This window comes from Ochotona princeps, chromosome 20, assembly GCF_030435755.1.
Source record: "Ochotona princeps isolate mOchPri1 chromosome 20, mOchPri1.hap1, whole genome shotgun sequence".
In the NCBI taxonomy this organism is placed as follows: Eukaryota; Metazoa; Chordata; class Mammalia; order Lagomorpha; family Ochotonidae; genus Ochotona; species Ochotona princeps.
This window is the reverse complement of record NC_080851.1, coordinates 11,349,624-11,371,938: the sequence shown is the minus strand read 5'-3', so window position 1 is coordinate 11,371,938 and position 22,315 is coordinate 11,349,624. Positions and strand designations below refer to the sequence as shown.

The 22,315-nt window shown below is 43.8% G+C and overlaps 2 protein-coding genes across 2 annotated transcripts in view; both read left to right on the top strand.

Moving 5' to 3' along the window:
• The window catches only part of PON2 (paraoxonase 2), an 87,297-nt gene extending 75,404 nt beyond the window's left edge, over nt 1-11,893 (top strand). Inside the window, exon 10 of the transcript XR_009247300.1 lies at nt 11,883-11,893. The gene's annotated coding sequence lies outside the window, so the exon portion shown is untranslated. The remainder of the gene's footprint in view (nt 1-11,882) is intronic.
• On the top strand, nt 850-19,575 carry PON1 (paraoxonase 1). The gene is made up of 9 exons (XM_004582316.4): nt 850-1,046; nt 4,507-4,577; nt 5,928-5,983; nt 6,336-6,504; nt 8,074-8,200; nt 11,081-11,281; nt 11,947-12,028; nt 16,346-16,474; nt 19,151-19,575. Exons 1-9 carry the CDS (start codon nt 973-975, stop codon nt 19,307-19,309), a joined length of 1,068 nt encoding a protein of 355 aa, XP_004582373.1. The 5' UTR covers nt 850-972; the 3' UTR covers nt 19,310-19,575.
• Nucleotides 19,576-22,315: the final 2,740 nt, after the last annotated feature.

Genomic DNA, 22,315 nt, shown 5'->3' with positions numbered 1-22,315 from the left:
CTCAGGAGATGAGAGCAGTAGGCTAGACTGTGTGGTCAAAGCATGTGGCTGTAGGATGGTAACAGCCCAGAACACAGAGAGAAGTGGCTCTGGCAGCAGAAGGGAGGCATAAGCTGGGATCATGCACCTTGGGAAGGAAAGGTCCCTCTTAACAAACCAGGAGCCCTTCACAGCGAGGGGCACAGGGCGTCTGGGCTGAGGCCATTGCCTTCCAGGTCGCTATTCACCAGGGAGACCTTCCTGGCTCTCCAGTCTTACAGGGCATACTCCAGGACTCCCCCAGACCCTGCAGCCCCGTTTTCCCCCACTAGGGCACCGCCACAGCACACCCCAGAGTCTCTCACAGCCTGACAGGTGCCTCAGCAACAAGATGCCTGGACACTTTGAGTCGTGTGTCCCACAGCAGGGCGTCAACGAAGGTCAGTTAAGGTGTGAGTGAACAGGGTTTGTAGGAGCTGTGAGGTGGGGTGCCGCTCTGGGAGGGGCCCAGGCTAGACAAGGTACCTGGAGAGGTGACACCGCTGGGGAGACTGATAAACACAGGTTTAGCCTTTAGGGGTTCCAATTACAGAGGTCCCCGCCTCCTCTCCCCTCTCCCTCTCCCTCTGCGCGCTGAGTCACCAGGATTAAGTTTATGAACCCCTCTGAACAAACAAGATTAGGGCTTGACTGGCCCCAAGTGAGCCTTCACCACGGCTTGGCTCACCTTTCCCTGGGGCTCTCGATTCCCCTCAGGGTGTTCCCCTCTTTCACTTGCACTGTACCTCTTCGCAACTGCGGGGAGCCACGCGAGGAGCCCAGCTCTGGCCGGCAGTCTCAGCTTGCTAGGCAAACAGGAAAGTACGCTAGGGCCCCGGGGCGGGGCCGGCAGGGCAGGCGAATCCCGGGCTGCTCGTGCAGCGCTGATGAGACCAGCAGGTGGAGGCTCCCGTGGAGTTTGCATCCCGTGAAGCCTTCAGGCGGCCCTAGATCATGGCTAAGAAAACAGTGCTTGCGTTCTTGGTGTTGGGACTAGCACTGTTCTGGGGACATCGGACTTCTTTACAGTAAGTTGGGTTGGGGTGAGGGCTGCTGCTTCTCTTGCACCCCCGCTATTCCACGCCAGCTCCAGCCCACCTCAACTTCCTACCCCCACAACAGTGGAATGCAGGTTCTTAAGGCAATCCAAAGGCGGGTGCTAGATGCCCATCTCCTAGTGGGTTCCTGAATGTCTGAGATACACTGCTCGCACTCTTGCGCCCCCGCTGCGGGGCGGGCTGGGAGACTGCTGTCTGAGGTGTGAGTAGCCCTGTTGTCAGAATACACAGCAGTGTTGCGTGAAGATGCGTGTGCTTGTCTGCACATTTGCCCGCAACCTGCCTTAAAAGCCTCCAAAACTCAGACTGGGAGGCACCCTGATTCTATGTGAATTCAGGGAAAGGGTCATGGAGCCAATCTTCAGACTTGGAGATTCCTGATTAGTGGCACTGTTGGGGAAGACAGAAAACCTGAGTGTGAACTACAGCAGGTGGGAGCCAAGGTGCGCCAATGGGGGTCGGTGCGGAGGAAGGGGCTGGCGCCGCCGACTGAAGGTCATGTGGGATCTTGGGCAAATCACTTGACAACTCTGGAGCCTAAGTGCTGGAAATGGCAATTCCGTGCTTCGGGCAGAGTTGCTATTTAATAAACGAGAATGCCATGCTTTCTTGTAAAGTATTTGATAAACTACTGGTTGCTACTCAGGCTGGAGGAGTGTTTAATGGTATTTTTACATCTGGAGATCATCCATCAGAACTTGCATAACATTTTTGCAACATTTAAAGTGTAGAGATCAGCATACTCTCACAGCCTTATTGATTATCCTGTTGTTTACTCTGAAGTACAAAATTAGTGAAAGTTAAGTTAAACAATTTAAGAAGAAAAGATGTGTGCACTTTTTGTAATGGTGTGGTTCTCTAGGGGAAAAAATGAGATGCAGTTACTTTAGCTTTCAAATCATATAGGAATTACAAGTTTGTGAGTTTTTTTCTTTTAATCATGGTCCCGCTTGCCGCTCAAGATTGGATGGTGAAGAGAGGACAGATAGCAATAGGTGGGTGGGTGGGTGGAGAGTGAACATTTGTGGACGCTCCTGGGACAGTATGGCTACAGAAGGAATGGAAATGGTTCTCCCTGGCAAGATATTCTCCCTATAAGCCAAGAGGCCTCTGCAGCAGCTGCATGAGCCCCCCAGGAGCTGTGGGAACAAGAGGACAGGAGGCCTCCACCCCGTGCCCCACCCCCCGTCGCCCCCACACTCCTGAACCAGAACGCTGTGGGAAACTCCTCCGAGGATTTATATGCACCACTTTAACGGGAATTCAAAGCCATTCGTTTCCTCTATAGAGACCAGATCAAGAGACGATAGAAGAGCAATAGGTGCCCTTTTTCTCCATGTGAGAGACAAGGTGCCTGAGTTCCAGAGAAGATGATGAATCTGCCCAGAGGAGAGAAGGGCAGAGATATGCTGGGGGCTGTAGGAACAAGCCAGATCCCCAGAGCGTGTTCCACTCCCTGCAGAGATGCTGTGGCTGAAGGCTGGGCATGGACAGTTCACAAGGAGTTAGGTACTGGCTCAAGCCAGGGAGACCTCTGGAAGCACACGAGGGGCATGGTGCATGTGTATGTGCGTGTTTTAAAATGCATTTTATTTGCTTGAAAGCTGGAGAGAGAGAGAGAGAGAGAGAGAGAGAGAGAGAGAGAGAGAGATTTCTTTCACCTGCAGGTTAATATCCATAACTAGTGGAGCTGGTCAAGCAGGAACTTGGACCCAGTAACTTGATCCATGCCCTCCATGTGAGTAGCAGGGACCCAAGCACTTGACATCATCCCTTGCTCCCAGCAATGCCCTGTAGCAGGAAGCTGGAAGGAGAAATAGAGCCAGAACTCAAGCCAGGCACTCCACAATGCACTGTGGAAGTCCTAACAACCTTACCACATACCTTTGTAGTTAGTTACAAGTGGTCTTTCAGGGGGTGTAGGGCACAACTTTTATTTTGGCCTTGGGACCAAGATAAAAAAACAGCATATTCCCAGAGCAAAGAATGTTACACACTGTCAACTTGCGGCTCCAAAACTGTCCTGCTAATGCCTGAGGCAAAGCTAGCATTAGGTCTCTCAGTGCACCCTGGTACCCATGCCCACTCTAGGCCACACGCTCTGGTGGGAAGAGGGCAGTGGGGTTCTTGATGACCTAGGCTAGATCTCATTACAGCTAATTTTAGTCACTTTACAACTTCATATCAAAAACATTCCCACCCTGCCCTGCTTCATTGTCAGAAGAATTATAATATGATATGTATCATAGTCAGATATAAATCTAGACTGTATTGGGTACTCTATTATAAATGTTAACATTAGCTTTTACAGTATGTGATCTCAAAAATCCACATGTGAAATCTAATGGCTGACACTTTGTTTTCAAGTCAGCTTTCCAAGTTCACGTCCAGGACCCTGTGACCCACATTATGCTTGAGGGCCAAGGCTTCTCATCTACTCCTCTCTCTTCCTCTGGCTCCAAACTGGAGTTCTCTTTTCTGATTACACATCAGGGCAAACTATGGGGCTTTTAATTGGATCCCACTCCTAGCCTCTTATATCAGATTTCAATGCACAGTAGCAGGAACACAAAAATTTCTTAATTTCTAAGACAATAAAAATCAATTGCCCCCCAAATTCCTATCATTTTCTACCATGTCAATTAAAATTTCATCAAGTATCTATTCACCACTAGGTCATTCCCCTCCCACTGTGAGACTAAATTAACAGGAAGGCAAGTTAAGAATTTCTTGGCCTATCTTTAGCCAAATAAGATATCCAGGAACTCTCAGTTGTTCCTATTCACTGTGACTATGCAATACCACTAGATCTCAAAAATACTGTTTAACTCTCTTGGTTGTGCTAATGTGGTGGCTCATTTGATTCCAATGCCTCAACAATAGCTTTGTACTGCTAACAAGCCTGCTGGTACTTCTCACCTCTCTTTACTTTGCCATTCTCTTTCACTCAGATATCCTTTGTGATGTGGATGCTCTTAGATGTAGTGAATGCGCATGTGTGTGTGTGTTTGAAAACAAATGTCCAGTTCAATCTGGGGAGCTAGCCCGGGCAGACAAAGACAAGGCCATTTGTCAGCAGCCCCAATACCTCAAAGAATAAACCAGGACCAGGATGCCATGGCTTTGCACATGGAGCTCCTTGTGTCACAGATGAAACCCCTGCCCTCTTTGTCAATGTGCACAGAGCCCTGGAGAGGACACTAGGTATCCCTTTAGTGGTCTGTCCATTTCTGATATGTAAATATGAACTGCTGTGCCCAGAGGACGCTACTTGCCCCGCTCTAGTCTTGTGAGCTACAATTGTAGTTGCCAGGAACACTGACTAAGGCAGCAAACAGTTAAGCACAACTTCTTTGGACTGCTTACCCTTGTGAGTCCATTCAAATTTCTAAACCATTTTAAGTGTGTTTTATTTCTTTCTTTCCCCTAGAAGGCGATATAATGTTTTCCGTGAAGTAAGCCCAGTGGAACTTCCTAACTGTAATTTAGTTAAAGGAATCGGTATGTATGTGAGAAGAGAATGCTTCGCTTTTGAACTTGCTAGTATTCATTCTTTATTTAAAGTGCCCAATTAATTTTGCTCAAAGATAAAACTTGGAACCAGGTGTAGATTGTTGAGCTGGTAGTTAATTATAAAGTCTGTTGTTTGACTTTTGATTTCACCAATGGATTTGCCAAGGTATTGGCAGTTTTGATTGTTTTTGCTTGAATAGAACGAGCAGTAGACCGAAAGTCATGGTCAGAATCATGATTGGTTTCATCAGACTATAACCTGGGGAGTTGGCAGGAGAGGGGAGGAGAGATGGGGGGGGGGCAGTAAAAGATTTCTTAAAACTGAAAGAGGAAAGAGGAAGCTTTCACAGTTTTTGCAGTTACCAGAGTTTTTCCTCGTGCAGTTCTCTGTCAATGTGGAAAAGGAAGAAGCTTCCAGAAGCTCTCTGCAAATTTCCCCTTAGATCTCATTAGGCAGAGCTGCGGAGCAGGCTGGGGCCCTAGCTGCAAAGGAAGCTGGGAATGTAATTCTTGGGTCCTCAATGGGAGACAGACTTGTCAGCAAAGATGAAAGAGCAGGGAACAGCAATTGGTAGACAACCAATGGGTGTGCCCAGGGCTCCAATAGCCTCTGGTCTCAACCAGCTTGGCAACTTGAAGACAGTTTGTTTGAGATTCACATTTTTCTTGTGTGTGATGGATTGTTTTTAGTCCCTTAAATTTGTCTGTCTACTAAGTTCAGAATGCTAACTGAAAGATATATTCAGTTACCACGTGTGAACTTGGTTAAATTATCTTCTTTGAATTATGTTTTCTAGAAAAATAAGATATTAATGTCAAACATCACTGGGCATTTCAAAAATATACATGTTTGCTAAAAGTATAAGTACAAAATCAAACAGCTCATCTGTCTTAAAGTAAAATCTTGTGCTAACTAAATTAAAGATAATGCTATTTTACTGAGACTTATAATTACCAGTAAATGTAAGTCATTGATCAATTGAAAATTTTCCTTTTAAACATTTGAAACTTGCTTGTACATCTAATATAGTTTATAGCTTTAGAAAAGCAGCACTCTATTTCCAATTCTAGATATTTTGTGGATATCTGTGGACTTTATGTAAGAGCCTTCAGATTCTGAAGAATAAATTCTAGTAAATTTACAACAATACTATTTTACTATCCTTTAAGTTTCCAATTAATCACCTCCCCTAGTATGAATAATAAATGAAAGAAATGAATTATTCTAACCTATCAAAGAAGAGCTAATAGGTCTCTGTTTTCCAATGAGGAGTGAGGAAGAGCTGGACCTTGACCTCCCTGCACTACTACTCAATGACTTGCACTTTCTCTTTTTAGGATATGGCTCTGAAGATTTGGAGATAATGCCTAATGGACTGGCTTTCATTAGCTCTGTGAGTCTTAGTTACTCTCTCCCAGAGTAGTTCAAGCTAAGAAATTATACATATCAATGTCCTCCTTTATTTAAACCAAGCAGTTCTGCAGCTTTCTTGTGGGCTAGAAGCCATGCTATGGTATACCTATGACTGTGCTTTGAGTGATGAAAGAATTTGTAAGTGTGGTTGGGTGGAGCAGGTAGCTCGCAGGGATCCCTGTAGGTCCATGGCACAGCCTGGTTAGAGGCTCCAAAGGAGGCCCGGGTATCTTGTTCCCTGAGTAGGGTGTGAACTTGTGTGTTGTGCACTGTTCCATCAGCCTGGGAAGTCTTTGTGATGGGCCTGCTTTTTCTTCTTTGTGTTTTCTAAGGGATTGAAATATCCTGGTGTAAAGTGCTTTGAGCCTGATAAGCCTGGAAAAATATATCTAATGGACCTGAATGAAGACGATCCACCGGTGTGGGAACTGGACATTACTGGGAGTCAATTTGATTCAGCCTCATTTAACCCTCATGGGATTAGTACATTCATAGATGAAGGTAACAACATTTACTGAATTTTTCCTCTTTTCTTGATATGTAAGAGGCAGAGAGAGAGAGATCTGTCACTCACAGACTAACTTACCAAATGCCTACAACAGTTGGAACTGGCCTGGGCTGGAGCAGAGTCATGGCTGGACTCCAGCTGTTTGAGGCCTTCCACTGTCCACCTGAACAGGATGCTAGAACTGGTGCTGGAGCCAGGTGTTGAACTGGTTCCTCCCGGACCTCAGACCCAATGATTCTGACTCAGTCTGAGGGAGGCCTGGACAGCAGCTCTTATTACGAGTTGTAAGATGAAGATGAAGGTGGAAAACAACCTGGGTCCTCATTGCCTCCCTCTCCTCATGAGAGGAGCCTCTGTTCCCCATTTCCCCATTACATTTGCTGCCCTGAGAGCCAGTGGTTCCTCATTAACCCCCTCCCTTCTTTTCCTCCCTCCTCTTCCTTCCTGTCTCCTTTTGCCCGGTCCACCCTCTGGGCCAGTCCTTCCCACGAGCCAGTCCTGTCCACAGGCCTGCATGTGTGCCATTACCTCAGGCTGTGTTTCTTCCTTGGCACAGAGTTCCCAGGAGGTAAAACCTGGATGTGCAGCCTTGAGCCCCCACAAGATTGATTGATGCTTGCTGCCTGCCTCTATGACTTAAACACCATATTACGCTGCCCCACTTTCCACTCTCGCCTTCTTTCTGCCCCAGCCTCAACCTCCCTATTAAAGGAGACAGTGGAATGTCTGCCTGGCTCTTTGTAGACTATATTCCATCAGTTTGGAATGTTCTTTCCCTAGAAAAGCACATGATTTCTTCTTATTTTATCACCTCATCAAAAAGAATAACGTTTACTCTCATGAAGAAAACTCATCTCTCTCTGTTTATGCAGTTTTATTTTCCTTTGTGGCATTTAACACCAATTCAAAGGAATTAGGCACCTGCCTGTTGAATGGATTCGTGAAGCTGCTTCTCTGTTGATGTTGCTTCATCAGGCTGTGCACTTTGCACCTTTTCCCCTGGAAACCTGACTTGACCAGATCAGAGGCTTCAAAGGCTTCCAAAGGCTTCCAAAGGCTCACTGCTTATCTTAAGTGGCGAGCATGCTGTGATGTCAGCCAATTCGTGGTGACATCATCAGGACTCCGCCTGGACTCCAGGAAGCTGCTTCTGTTGCTCCTGGACTTCATCATCTCAGGCTGTGTAAATGACTCCTGAGCACGTCTCCTTAGATTAGCAGTCTCCGCATTGTTGGTTTATTTGTTTATTTTCTCAACTCTAAGTCTCATGAAGTCCATTTGAACCAAGAAAATGTAAGCAGTTCTTTAGTTATCATTTCTTAAATCAAGGATGTTTTTCCCCTGTGGAGTTTTGAGTTTCTAGAGATTATCACTGGTTCTTTTTTCAGCCACTTTTCTTTGTTGCAATCACAAATGCTCCTCTCCACAAGGAGATGGAAATAGTCCGAGTGCCTGACATCCTAAGTACTGGCTGGAGGGGAGCTGAGATGGCGTTCTGGAGACAAGGCTGACTGCTCAGAGCTCCGTTAATGTTTCAATCTTTTGTTTTTCATCTCTCTCAGATCATGTCGTGTACCTGATGGTGGTAAACCATCCGCAGTTCAAGACCACAGTGGAGTTGTTTCAGTTCCAAGAAAAAGAGAAATCACTTTTGCATCTGAAAACTATCAAACACAAGCTTCTGCCCAGGTACCGTCTGCAGCTTCTGTTCCTCGTTGGCAGTGTCCGGCATTTAACCCACGGACAGCTTTGCTTTCTGTGAGCACTGCCTCCTCCAGGTGCTCTAGTACAGGTCTTTTAGGGCACCACTCCCCCGAAAGAGGGCCTGTGCCCACAGTTATCAGGTTGGCTGATGGTTCCTGGCTTCTGACCTCACAATCTAGTCAAGCTTTTACCAAGGAAGCAGTTCTCCTGTTTGAAGCCCAAACATAGCTTCACAGATAAATTCTATAGTGGTGTGCAGTGTTTTTCCATGTCTATTATAAAACATAGACTCTCAGATGTGTGTGGGACTTAGAGATGCATACTTGAGAGTCCACTGCCCCCCATCTAATGCCTCTCCATACCGCCCGTAGTGCTGTCGGGTTGTACAGCATCTGTACAATAGCAAATGGAAAGGAGCACTTCCCTCTGTCCTAGACTCCCGAACAATGTACCATACAGGAAAGCAAACAGGTGCATGTCTTCAACCCTGGCCAACCCAACACACAATCAACTTACTCACTTGCCTTATGAAGATGTGGTTTCTGAAATCATTGAGGAATTTAGGACTGCAATCCGGCATGATCTTCCAAAACAGTTTTGCCTCCTCATTGTTATGATTGTTTAGAATCCCAACCCCTTATTTGTAATCATTTATATGCAGCCTTTGGTGAGTCTCCACTGGCACGCTCTGTGAGTGCCAGGTAAAGTGCTCGTCACGTGCCAATCTCCTTTCCTCTCCTTTCTTACCTGGTGGTTTTGAAGAGGAGGAAACTAAGATGGAGAGAAACTGAGTGACTGCTTACAGGTCAATCCACTATTTAGGGGCCAAGTAGAAACTACAGCCCAGGGTTTCTGCTCCAAGCTTGGAATTAATGAGGTTTCAGAGCAACCCTTTGGCGAAAGAGCTTATTCATGCATTTATTCAACAAACATATTTTGGGCAGAGTGGAGAATGTGAAGAAAGCCACTTCTAAAGTTGGGAATAACATGTAGAATGTGAAGCTGGACTAATGGGAATGATAACAACAACTTGATATGCCTTTAATACAAGCGAGATGCTACCCTAGCCAATTGAAGCAGATTATTTTATTAACTGTTTACAAATATCTCCTAAGTTAGGCTTTATTATTACACCTATTGTGAATTGAGAAAAAATAGTGGAGGCCTAGTGGTTATTCAATAAGTAACTCTGCAAGACACGATCAGTAAATGGTGCAGAAGGGATTTTAGTCTTGGTGGCTTGAATCCAGAGCTGGTAATCTGAGCAACTACGAAAATAGTGAAAGCATATTTTATTGGTTTCACCATTTAATCTTGGAAGTCTCACACCCATCCAGTTTCCCAGGGTTGGATTATTTTTTTTTCTGAGCCACTTGTAAAAGCGTTACTCCTTGGCAGCAAACTGAAAATAACCGGAGGATTCTGTCTTCCCAATGGAAGGATTGGGGTTCACCTTTGTGTTTGTGGGTGTTGATGGCACTGATATGCCAACTGAAAAATCTATTATAAGTAAAGCATGCTATTTTTAATAAAAGTATCACTATTATTTTTGGTTGATTACTGTATTTCAGGTATGGCACAGGGCCTTATTTTTGATTATTTCTTGTTCTTCTTAACATCCGGGTTTTTAAGTTCTGGCAATATGCTGCAGCTCTGCATTGTGCTAACAGCAAGTACAGCCACTGATGCTCAAATCAGTAGTTTTAAACCATTCCACTCTTTTTTTTTTTTTTTTAGGAAAAACAGGCACATTATCATAAACCATATGAATTACAGAAAATTGCTTTTAACAAAGCAAGAATAAAACCAGCTTATAGATTTGTATCTGGAGCTTGTACAAACTAATCCAAAGTTCCTAAACCCTTTTTTCCACGCAGTGCTAATGGCTGCCATCAATGGAGGATTTATGAAAGGCAAGCTCCCTGCAAAGCACACAACAGGCATTGTCTCATTGTAATTCCCTGGGCAACTCCACAAATTTAGATTCTGACCCTTAGTCTTCTAGTAATGAGTGTATGGCTTTGGGAAAATCATTTAACCTCTCTTTACAGGTGCAAAAGCTGAGGGTCTGTATGCTTGCCTAACTGGCCCAGGAGCTCAGAGCTGCGTTAGGGCTAATGCAATATCGTGGCTCCCAGGTCCTGGCCCTGGGGAACTTCTGTCACCTCAATCAGCACAGGATGAGTCACTTATGTGTTTGCTGGTGTACCTATTAGAGCAGAAAAATAGACTCCTATGTCTTACATTTTCAGTAACATAGAATCCTAAGGAGAGAACAAAAACCCTGGCATACATTTCATCCAGTTTGCAATCATGAGACTTTGGGGCTGGAAAATGACCTAGTGTATGTCATCCTTCTTTCACAGTTAGGGAAACTGAGGCTCAATACATGCAAGGCCTTCCCTACAACATGCAGCTCATGCTAGCACAGCTTTAACTGAAATGCGCGTCTCCAGGCTAACAGTTGGGTGCTCATTTGCTCTGCTGCTTTATGAAGGCTTGGGTTCTTGAGAGTCTGCACTGTATGACCACAGCTACATTTTGTACTGATAATGATCCCTGGCCTAATTTAGTATCTACTGAATACAGTGTGTCACAAACACACACACCCCATAGAATTTCCAGAACTCTGTTTTAAGAAGGATTGTGTTACAATGCTGTGATCACTCCCTTGGAATTTCTTTGTGCATTTATTATTTTTGAGGATGGCATAAGTAAGAATGATTCCATATTAGTTATTTGATATCACAACTAGTGTGAAGGCTCTATTTTATATCTTGACTTTGGGAATAGATATTAATGAATGCCAGCAATCCCAAATGTACAGCATTTCACTTCTAATATCTGTATGTATTTCATTTACAGTGTGAATGACATTATTGCTGTGGGGCCTGAACACTTTTATGCTACCAACGATCACTATTTTGCTGATACCTACATCAAATCCTGGGAGTTGTATTTGGGGTTAGCATGGTCCTTCATTGTTTATTATAGTCCCAATGACGTTCGAGTAGTGGCAGAAGGATTTGATTTTGCTAATGGAATCAACATCTCACCTGATGGCAAGTAGGTGCACTTTTAAAACATAATGGATCTACTCTGAGTCTTGTTAGATGTCTGTAAAGCATGCTCTTTTTCTAAGCAATGGGATGCATCTCAACATGCTATACTAGTAAGAGGAAATTAGTAGAGTTGTAAAATATTTTACTGTTTCATGGAATAAAATGTATCCAAGTCTTCTATTTTGTGAAGGCATACCATATTTTCTGTTTGGAAAAGAGTGAAATTTCAAGAGACAAACATTCACTTTTCCTCACTAGCTTCATTTTGAAAGGAAAATTTTCAATGTGAGAGAGTCCTCAAAAAGTTCATGCAGGCCTACAGTTGCCCTGAGAGAGACTCAGCATCCAGGACAGGCAGAACCTGGGATGTGTGGCTGTGTGAACAAACACTGTGATGCATTTTGCTTCCAGCTAGGAAGAGCTGTGGGGAGGGCTGAGTTTTTCCACACTGATTAAGATCAAGTTTCCTAGTTTAGGAATAACTTTCCATAATATTAACCCTTTGTGCATTGTAAACTCAGTGGGTTCTTTCTAAATGTAGTGTGCTTTGAGATGAGTTCTATTTTCAGTCCCTAAACAGAATTCTTCCTAGAAGTTATTACAAGTCCACTGTGACTTCTGAATTGCAATTACTTCCAGTACTTTGATGTAGCTCTTTCTTCTCTCTAGGTATGTCTATGTGGCTGAACTGATGGCTCATAAGATTCATGTGTATGAAAAGCATGCTAATTGGACTTTAACTCTATTGAAGGTAAGATGTATTAACACTGTAAGTTTGCAGAGTGATAATTAGATTCTAATTGATTTGTGAAATTAGAAGTGAAGAAAACAGGATTGCTTAATTGAAGTGGATGAGAACTAATTTTTCACTCTTTTATTAAGAGTCACCAACACTGTTAAGTGTTGTTCGTTTTTCCTTAAGGGCAGGATGGGAACAGCAAACCGTCCTCAGACCTATAAGACTTGGAATCTTGCTGCCCTTGCAATGTTGAAACTTGGCAGTGGGCTCCTGGGATGGTCTCTGTCTACTCTTCCTCTGTCTCCACCTTTCTTATTTTCTCTATGCTAGTAAAAGAGCTAAGAAATAGCTTCCATATGCATTATACTATCTATACCTATTTTATATAGAATATATAATATATATTATACATAACTTTTTATTAATTATTTAGTGATTGGGGAGAGAGCAAGAGAAAGGCCATCTCCTGGTTCCAGATGCTGCAACAGCTAAGATAAGCCCAGGCTGTATCCAGGAGCCCAGAACTCAACCCAGGTCTCCCACATGTGTGGTATGGACCCAATTACTTGAGCCATCATCCTGGTCTCTGAGGGTTTACCTTAGCACTAATGATAGAAACCAGAACTGGAGCCAGGGATTGAAACCAAGTATCCAACTTGGAAAATGGATGCCTTAACCAGAATCTTAACTGCTATGTCGAATGCCTGCCCTGCCTCCCCGCTTATTTTGAATACAAAACTGCCTTCTACTGTATGTATAAAGCCACAGGCTCGAAGGACTGTGGTGTGAACTGGCTACCTGTTCCCTTTCTGTATTTATTTCCCACGTTAGGGCTCTGCTGTCCCCTCCTCACCCACTCCTGCCTACAGGTGTCTCTGGCCTTGCCTCAGGACCCAGCACTGCTCCTTCTGCTCACAGGGACCTTCCTCCAGGTCTCAGGGCATCTCCTTCCTTTCCAGCTCAGGTGGGCATCTGGTGTGGTGGTTAAAACGCCACTTGGAATGCCTGCATCCCATATCAGAGTGCCTGGGTTTGAGTTCCAGCTCTTTCTTATTTTAAATTTTTGCAGGAAGCAAGTATATGGCTTCCTTGGAGGAAGCAAGTAGATGGCTCAAGTACTTGGGCCTCTGCCTCCTGTCAGAGGCCTGGATTGAGTTCCTAGGTGATGGCTTTAACCTGGTCTAGACACAACCATTGTAGGCATTTGGGGAGTGAACCGGTAGATGTAAGATCACTGTTTCTCTCTGCCTTTCAAATTAAAATTAAATAAAAGAATGTCACCTCAGTGAAACTTTCTCCTACTGCCTGATTGAAATTGGAAGCTCTGCTTCCCCCAACCACACACTTACTTCCCGTTTTATTTTCCCTTTCAGCATTTATTATTCATGAGAGAACTTTTGAAAGTTTCTGTGCAAAAAAGTCTGAAATCTATGCATGTTTTTAATAATATGTATTTGCACTTTTTCCAGAACCCCCAAACAATATATTTTATTTATTCTTTTTAGCATCTAACATACCCACTAAGGCACAAGCGCCACAAGAAGATACTTTTTTCCTCCAGTTTATTTCTGGAACATTTCCCAGCATCCAGGAAGGCACTCAACAAACACTTGCTGAATTAAGATGGTGTAGCTGGGTACACTTCAGGGGTTTACCTCTGTCCCCACACACTCTAGCTGAAGTTCTGTGGAAGGGGCAAAACTCAAACAAGAGGCCAGAGAGACTCAGAGCAAAGTGGAGCAGATTGAAAAGCAGCCCTTTAAGAAACGGCTGAAGACACCACGACCTTGCTGCCCTGCCCTGAACACCTGCAGCAGGAGACGATGCCAGGGACCCTCATGTGGGTGTTCCCCAAAGCACAACCAAGGTGCTGGCCTGTGGAGCTACACTCACAGAAAACTGTCTTGAAACAACATCAAGTATAATGTCATGTTTGACACTGAAAATCTTCAACAGGGCTAGGTTTATATCAGCTGAGGTAAAAAGGAATTTCACACATTCATGCTGGCTGATGAACTAAAAATATACTATGGTTATCATCTTAGAGGCTTCTGTACATTGAAAGTTAAAGAAATTTATCACAGAACTTATTTCAACAAAGCAGGATAGGACTCTACTCCCAGCCAGGCAAGAGCTGAGTCCAGGCTTATTTCTGATCTTGTTCCCACTTTTGGTCTTAGCCCATGACTTGCTTTAGTATAACCATTCCGCAGCATTAGTCTTTTATTTGCAGGATTATTTTGATTAACAGAAATTACTTAATACATTAGAGGGCAAACAAATGTGATGAACTCACTGGGTCTAACTAATATTTGGGATAAATTATGGATGAGATTATGTTCCGCCAAGTATGGTATTGCCATAGAAGGGACTATTAAGCCTTAGGAGCTTGATGTCCCAGTTGGTGCTGCCATACAAATGAACCTCAAAAACATACTGCCTAGTAAGATTAACCAAACACAAAGGACAAATATGGTATGATTTCACTGCCATGAACTACCCAGGCAAATGCTTAGGGACTGAAAGTGGAATGATGGTCCCCCGGAGGCTGAGAGAACAACCAGGAATTAGCACTGAAACAGGACAGCAATTGAGTTTGGAATGATGATGAGTTCTTGAGATATATGGTGTGGGTGGTTTCACAACATAGTAATTGTATTTAAAATAGTTAAGCTGCAAAATTTTATGTATATTTTACTACATAAAAATACTTATTCATTCTCCCAAAAGAGAGTCTAAGACACAAGTATGTGAGTTAATCACACTTCAGGGAACCTGTTCTCTAAAAAGACACAATAGTTGCTAACACAAAATACAGTTTTCAGAGAGTGGTCTATGCAAGTTTCTTGCTCAAGAAAGGTAAAATTTCCCAGTTGGCTTCACGGGCATGAGATAGATGTGTGTGGTCCACACTTACATGCTGTATGAGCTGGCAGAGCTGACAGTTACTTACCGGAAAGGCAAGAGTTCAATACTGGGCCAGGAGTGGGCTCCCTGCTGGACCCTCAAGTTCCTCCTCAGCAAAAGTCAAGTTCACAGGAGACCCTTGCAGTTCCAGGTGCCAGTCTGCCTGCAGAGAGATTGGTAGGGGTGGGTGGACAGGACCCCAGTTTTCCATGTCCTTCTGACCCTCTCCCTATTACCCATTCTCATCTTTGCAAGCTTCCACCTGCCTTGTGATTCACCAATTACTTGTCCTCTCCAAAGATAACAGCAGAGTCCTAATTCACTCCTTTCCCTGGCTGGCAGTCATGTGTCAAGAGTAGCCTGCTGACACTGGGGTGCAGGAGGTCAGCAGGATGGAGCAAGCCTTGAGCTTTCGACCAGTGCTTCCTTGCTCAGCTGCCTCCATGGCCCACCCTGGCTTGTGTGTAGCATAAGGAGTTTGAGCTGTGCAGCAAGAGGGAAATGAGGCCTACTGTGTTGCTTGAGCCTGTACTTCTTCTGCAGACTTATGAGGAGGAAGGCTTCACTCGGAGGAGGAAATGTGGAACAGGCAGTGGCTGCCTGCCTACACTCCGGCCTTTGCAGAGTCCCGGCCAGGGATTTATGGAGTTTTTGGGCACTAAGGCATGCTGGACTCAGAGGCACTTGGGGATAGTGTTTTCTCCAGTGAAAATTAGAGGTAAACAACTAGTTGGGATTTCTCTCTGGTAGAAGGCAGCCAAGATGAGGAATGGTGGAATTAAGAATCATTGGTATTATTTATGATCTTGGTCCAAAGGCTCAACAGCCATCTGGGCAATAATTGCACGTTTGAAACTCACATTTAGACAATAAACAACAGAAGAGGAGGGAGTTGAATAACATCAGGAAACTTAAAGAACAAACTTTCCCTCCGTTCCAATGCAAAAATTAGGCCCTGGGTGATGGTTTCTCGTCTGGCTGTACAGCTTATGATTAGTCATTAAGCAACCTACATTTCATCTGAGTTCTCATCAGAAGGGAAACTGTGTGTCCTGGCTGTATTCTGAATGTTTATAGAATGTCATTTGCACCTGCTATTTTGGAAGAAACACTTTTATGCTGTGCTTTACTTACAGAGTTTTTTTTTTTAAGTTTTAGATTCCTGGACAGATGTTAGTTCAAATTATTTTCAGTAACTTTTAAGTCTTTTCCACTCTATTTTCTTTTCTGCTCCATCTGTCCTGGAAAGTAACAAAACGCTGGCACTGACAACAGGCCAGAGGGGTTCCCTGGCATGGCTGAACTGAGAGAGATAGCATTGTTTTCCTGGACGCTGCAGTATGATAACCAGAAAAAGACAGGAGTGTAGCTTTGAATTGTTTTCACTTTGTTTTCCTTCTCTCCTTGTTTTCATATTGCAAGTCCCTTGAATTTAACACTCTTGTGGACAACATATCTGTGGATCGGACGACGGGAGACCTCTGGGTTGGCTGTCACCCCAATGGCATGAAAATCTTCTTCTACGATGAGCAGAATCCTCCTGCATCAGAGGTCAGTTTGGTGCATCAGTAACTTTATTCTCAGCTTCTTTTTCTTCATGAAATAACAAAAACATTCTCAATAATCTATACAAATAAAATGGGGCATCCCAGATGGATGACCCAAATGATCAAAAATTAAAAAACAAAACAAAACTCAGGAAGACATTTTGATCAGAATCTAGGCAGAAAATTGAGGGTGCTTTGAAGGGACTTCAATGAAAAGCTATCTAAAATGTAGGGAAATCAACAGGGGATAATGAAAAATTTCTGGGCCAGCAAGGTGGCCAGGAAGTCAGAATGGACAACAGCTCTGTGTGGAGCAAACCATCTGAGAGGAATATGGTCTCTGCCTGGTGACTCTGTAGGCAGAAAGCATGGAGCATAAATACTCCAGCCTCATCTAGGTCACCCTTCTCATTGTCACTGCTAGGAACAGGGCAGAAGAGATCAGCACTGGGTGGGAGTCCACGTCTTTATCTCAAGGGTGACTTTCCCTTATCTGACAATTCACAGCATTTTTTAAAAGAGTTGCGAAATACAGCCACCTGCTATGACTTCCTCCTGTGCTACCTGCCTCCTGTTGATCTGGCACAGGGCAGTGCAAGGAAGCAGTTCAAAGCTCAATGACCCACCCTCTCTGGGCTGTTACAGCAGAATGAAGAGATCACTCACTTGACAGAGTGACACTGACTTAGGAGACCTTGTCCTTCACCTTAGAGTGCCCAAAGACCCCATTTTATCTATCCCTGGTCTTTACCCAGAAGATCATTTTGCCACTGCAGAGAAGAATTTGAACCTAATTTTGTCATAGGCATTTTTGCACACTTACCATAACCTATCTGGTGTGTTTTTTCAGTATGCAGTTACTATACTTGTTACTGCTATAAAACCCATGCTATGATTTCTACACTTTTGCCTGTTGCTGCATTGTTTAGTAACTTAGTTTTAAGAGTCAGTCTTATCCACTTGTGAGAAACAAAATTTTAAAGCCTGTGACTCTTGGATTAGACAAAATCAGTTGCGGACTCCTAGTTACATCTTGGCTTTAATTCTTTATCCCTGGGTTTACTTGACAATTTTGATCATGTTTGATGACAACCTTTTGTGCCTTTCACTAGTTTTTAGCTTTTAGGATTGTAGAGTGGTGTATTTAATAGGATTTCATAAATGTATGCTACGGAATGATCACTGTTCATCACTGAGAACAATTTTGGATTCTAGTTTGTTCTTGTTAGCGGACTGGGTGAACATGGGCCATTTGCTGTGGCATAGACTTGGTTTGTGATTCTAGAAAATAGTCTTCTATTCTAATGAAAAACCTGGTAGGGAATAGCTGAAAGTAATAACAGTCCATTATTTTATAGACTGCCTCAAGGAAGAGTGATGTCATTTTATTAACAAGAGCCTTGGAGAAGCCAAGGTGCACCTATAAGGAACTGCTCACATTAATGTTACCATTTCCCAAGACAGCTATTTTGGAGAGGTCATTTTCAATGTTCCCACTGATCTCCTCCATCACAGACTGGCATTTTCACTCTGCTATGCTCGGTGTTGTTTTGATGTAGGTAACCTTTCTTCAAGTTCCAGTATTTTATCCTAAGCGATTAATAATAGATAGTTAAGAACTGATGGGGAATTTAGAAATAATCTGGCCTCACTCATTCCACAGATAGGCAAGTAAGTGGGTCTGAGACATGACCCTGGTCACCTGCCATGGTATCATTAGTGTTCATCTTATTAGGTTTAATCATATAAATGTACTAATTTTTTAACCCAGGATGATAAAATATTAGTAAGTTCACAAGGTCAGTTTAATATGACAACAGTGTGGCTAATGATACAATAAAAGTTTTCAACTAAGTAAAGGAAATGGACATTATAAAATCTTAGGCATTTAGAAATGGAACCTTACATTCAGAAAGAGAGATATCTGTGGTAGACATATGACTTTTCAGGGGTGTGTGTGTGTGTGTGTGTGTGTGAATTTAAAGACCAGGAGGAATTAAGTGTAAACAAGCAAATCCCCCAACTTATCTGGGTATACATGAAAACATACCTGACTCCTAGTACAGCAACACTCCCATCTGCTACATTTATTGTGGTCCCCATTGCTCCCTAATGTCCTATACCCAAGCTATGCTGTTCATTTCCATTTCCTGATTAACTCCTGGCAGGTCTATATACTCTCCGACTATTAAAAATTCACCTAACTTGGATGGCTCACTCCTTACGGGATTGCCTGAGTTCGATTCCTGGCTCAGACTCCGGACTCTGGCTTCTTGCTAATGCACACCCTGGGAGGCAGCAGAGTCCTTCAAGTATGGTTTCCTGCCAATCATGGGGGAGACTCTGATTTCTTCACTCCTGGCTTCAGGCTCACCAAGCTGTGGTGGCTGCTGAAGACATGTGAGGCATGAACCCAAGGTTGGGAGACATCTCTTTGCTTGACTCTCTGCAATTCAAATAAACAATGCCAACCAACCAACGCACCAACAATTGCATGATCAAAACCTGTAAGTTAGGAAACGTGTACCTAGAATATATTTTTTCGGGAAAACATAGTTTTTCTAATTTCATGATGTAAAAGGGCTTCTTAGGGAGAAATGATCTGACTTCTAGAGTTGATATATATGACCAAATGTTACTGTAAACTTAGTGTCATATTAACCTGTTATTGCTTTGATAGGTGCTTCGAATCCAGGACATTTTAACTGAAGAACCCATAGTAACTGTTGTTTACTCAGAAAATGGTACTGTGCTACAGGGCAGTACGGTGGCCGATGTGTACAAAGGGAAAATGCTGGTTGGCACTGTGTTCCACAAAACACTCTACTGTGAGCTCTGACACGCTGACTGGCACCCAGGCTGCGGAAGCTGGGAGCACATGATTGCAAATGACTGCCAGTTTCACAACCAACCATCCGCAGCGCCCTCGGCAGAACAGAGGAGGAGGAGTCTCTACTTGACCTTGGGAGGCATGCAAGTGCATTGTAACTGGGAACAAAGATGGGGGTAGGATATTCTTGAGAGTGTCCTATCAAATCACTCATGGAATACTGTTTCCAATAAAGCCCCCTTTTGTGTAAAAGGGTAAATTTGTTCTATCACCTGTTGACTCCCAAATAGTTTGTCATCCAAAAAGCATACTTTCTACAATTTTTGTTCCTTGAAAATATCTGAGTGTGTTTCGGCCTAGCATGTCTTACTGAGCAAACGGAAGCAGGAGGGGAGGCAGCGCCTGAGCTGCAGGTCTCACTCACTGACTCCGGTACCCCACCAGAAGCTTGGATTTTCACATGGTGGAGAGCATTCAGCTTCAGGTTTGATTCCTTGTTAAAACCCCTGATGCTTTGCTCAGCTCCCCCTTCTCTGTTTAGCATATTCACCACCCATTACCCTGAGTGACCCCCATACCCTTGATTCTTGCTTCCCAATGTTCCCATGGCAATGGCAGGTACAGTTCTTGGAAGTATTGTCAGCTCCGAGAGTGGAAGTCATTAGCTTAGCACTCACAACCAAATGAGCATTGCGTATTATTAGTTTCTGTGACCTGGTTGGATACAAAACAAAGCCCACAATCAACTCAGGTTAAGCTAGGTGTCTCCAAAGCTCACTCACTCTCTCCATATTTTAGTTTTTTTTTTAGTTGACATGAATTACTTATATCTTTTTACATGGTTCAGTGTAATACCACAACACATGGTATACAGTTTACCCTGTTCAACCTAGGCAATTAGCATTTACATTTTCTTATCCTTTACACCTGGCACCTACAGGTCCTCTTCCCCAGTTCTTTGTCTGCCATGTAACACAGCACTGTGACCTCACTATACTAGGAACATCAGAACCTTTGCTCCTATCTCAGTGGTGCTGGTTATCCAGTGCCCTTTGGATCCTATCCCCAGCCCCTCCTGGTGAGCAGGCAGCATTTGCCAGAGATTGCACTGTTGAAGTAGTGGCAGAGCTGTTGTTTTCCATTGTAACCTGCAATGAGACTGAGTAAGGGAAAAATAGAAAAATGAAGCAAAATTGGATCATCTGCCAAGAAGTATTGAGAAAGCAAGCAGGATGCCATCATGGGCTGTGGAAGCCACAGGAGGAAGTTCCAGTTTGTGTGTCTGAGGCCAGGTTCCCTGTGCTGTTAGGTCTTGAAGCCATGACAGCAACACTTTAAATGGAAACCTTCACTCAGGCATGTGATTCTGGCATGTTTTGGGGAAGAAGTCAGTAAGCTCAGAACTGCCACCAGGTCAGGCTACTAATTAAACAAGAAATATTTGATTTTGATAAAACAAACACCCTCTTCTCACCACAGCAGCAGAACAGCAAAATCCTGATTTCAGGGACTGCAGTATGATATGTCTGTGAGTGCTCTATGACCCCGGGAGCAGGCTACTTCCAGGAGGCTGAGACAGGGCTGGGAATAATCCAGGAGGGTGCCTTTAGGAAAGAAAGCCACAGTTTTCTTTAAGACCCACCCCCTTTGTGTAGTCAACTGCCATTAACATCCTCAATAAAATGACCATGTCCTGCTCTTGCTGGACATGAATCTCTTCTGTTTCCAAAAGAAAGTTATCCTGTTTGATGGATCACAAATGGGCAGCACCTCGGGTAAGAAACTTCACAGGGCCCAGTGCAATGGCTCAGTAGCTAAATCCTTACCTTTCATGTGCCAGGATCCCATATGTGTGCCAGTTTATGTCCTGACTGCTCCACTTCCAATCCAGCTCCCTGCTTGTGGCCTGGGAAAACAGTAGAGGATGGCCCAAAGCCTTGGATGCTGCACCCATGTGGGAGACACGGAACAAGCTCCTGGCTTTAGATCAGCTCAGCCCTGGCAATTGTGGCCACTTGGGGAATAGACCAGCAGATGGAAGATCTTTCTGTGTCTCTTTCTCTGTAAATCTGCCTTTCCAATAGAAGTAAATCTTAAAAAAAAAAAAAAAAAAAAAAAAAGCCCTTCACAGCATAATGGGAGTGACATGCAGCAAGATAAGCTGCCTGCAACCAATATGGTGTGCCTGGGTACAAGTTCCATTGGCAGGCTCCATGCTCCAGCTTCCTGCTGACCTGCACTGTGGGAGGCAGCAGCTGACGGCTCATGTACCCATAGTCCCTCACACCTGCGTCAGTTTCACACTACTGGCCTTGGCCTGGCACACTCCTGACTGTTGTGAATCAATGGATGTAAGATCTTTCCACCTTTCAAACTTTTAAAAAACAATCCCATAACATTATATTATATAGGGAAATAGCCTAGTTCATTTATTCTATGATGCCAGGGTCTAACCTTTAGCATTTTCAAACTGTTACTCACAGAAAAACAATAATGGGTATGATAGAGAATGAAATTAACACCCTTGTTTTGGTAAAACCAAGTCTTCTAAAGTTGTATGGTCTGAAAAATAAAATGGCTTGACATGATGCTGGTCAGGCCTGCTTTTTCTCTCAGCATGCCACCTGCTGTGAGAGACTGACGGCTTCCTGGACTCGTCTCAGGGCTCCTCGCTCTGTGCTGTGTGTCAGGAATCTAGATGGCGAAACAGTAACAGCAACAGGAGATGGGTGTAGGAGCTGCCAGCCAAACTTCCTGTGACATTCTGCCCAGTTCCATAACTGTGCCTTCAGATGTAGTTCTACCTGCCAATGTATGTGTTACCAGATGTCAAACGTTTTTCATTTCATTTCCATGAAAAATGTGCACTTTGCTGTTCATTGGTAATATGGTTTTGACAATACAAGTTTACCCAGTCAAGTCTTGTTTTACTTGAAGATGTAAAGGGGGTGGGGGAGAAATCACTGGGACAGATCTTTGCATTTCTCTTTTTATTGCATTCGTTGTCTAACAACA

Bases quoted from the DNA above. Each gene is read 5' to 3' on its own strand.
- PON1 (XM_004582316.4), top strand. From the start codon at position 973: ATGGCTAAGAAAACAGTGCTTGCGTTCTTGGTGTTGGGACTAGCACTG. The intron at 4,578-5,927 runs GTATGTATGTGA...TTCTCTTTTTAG, and splicing joins TAATTTAGTTAAAGGAATCG to GATATGGCTCTGAAGATTTG. The intron at 16,475-19,150 runs GTCAGTTTGGTG...TTGCTTTGATAG, and splicing joins AGAATCCTCCTGCATCAGAG to GTGCTTCGAATCCAGGACAT.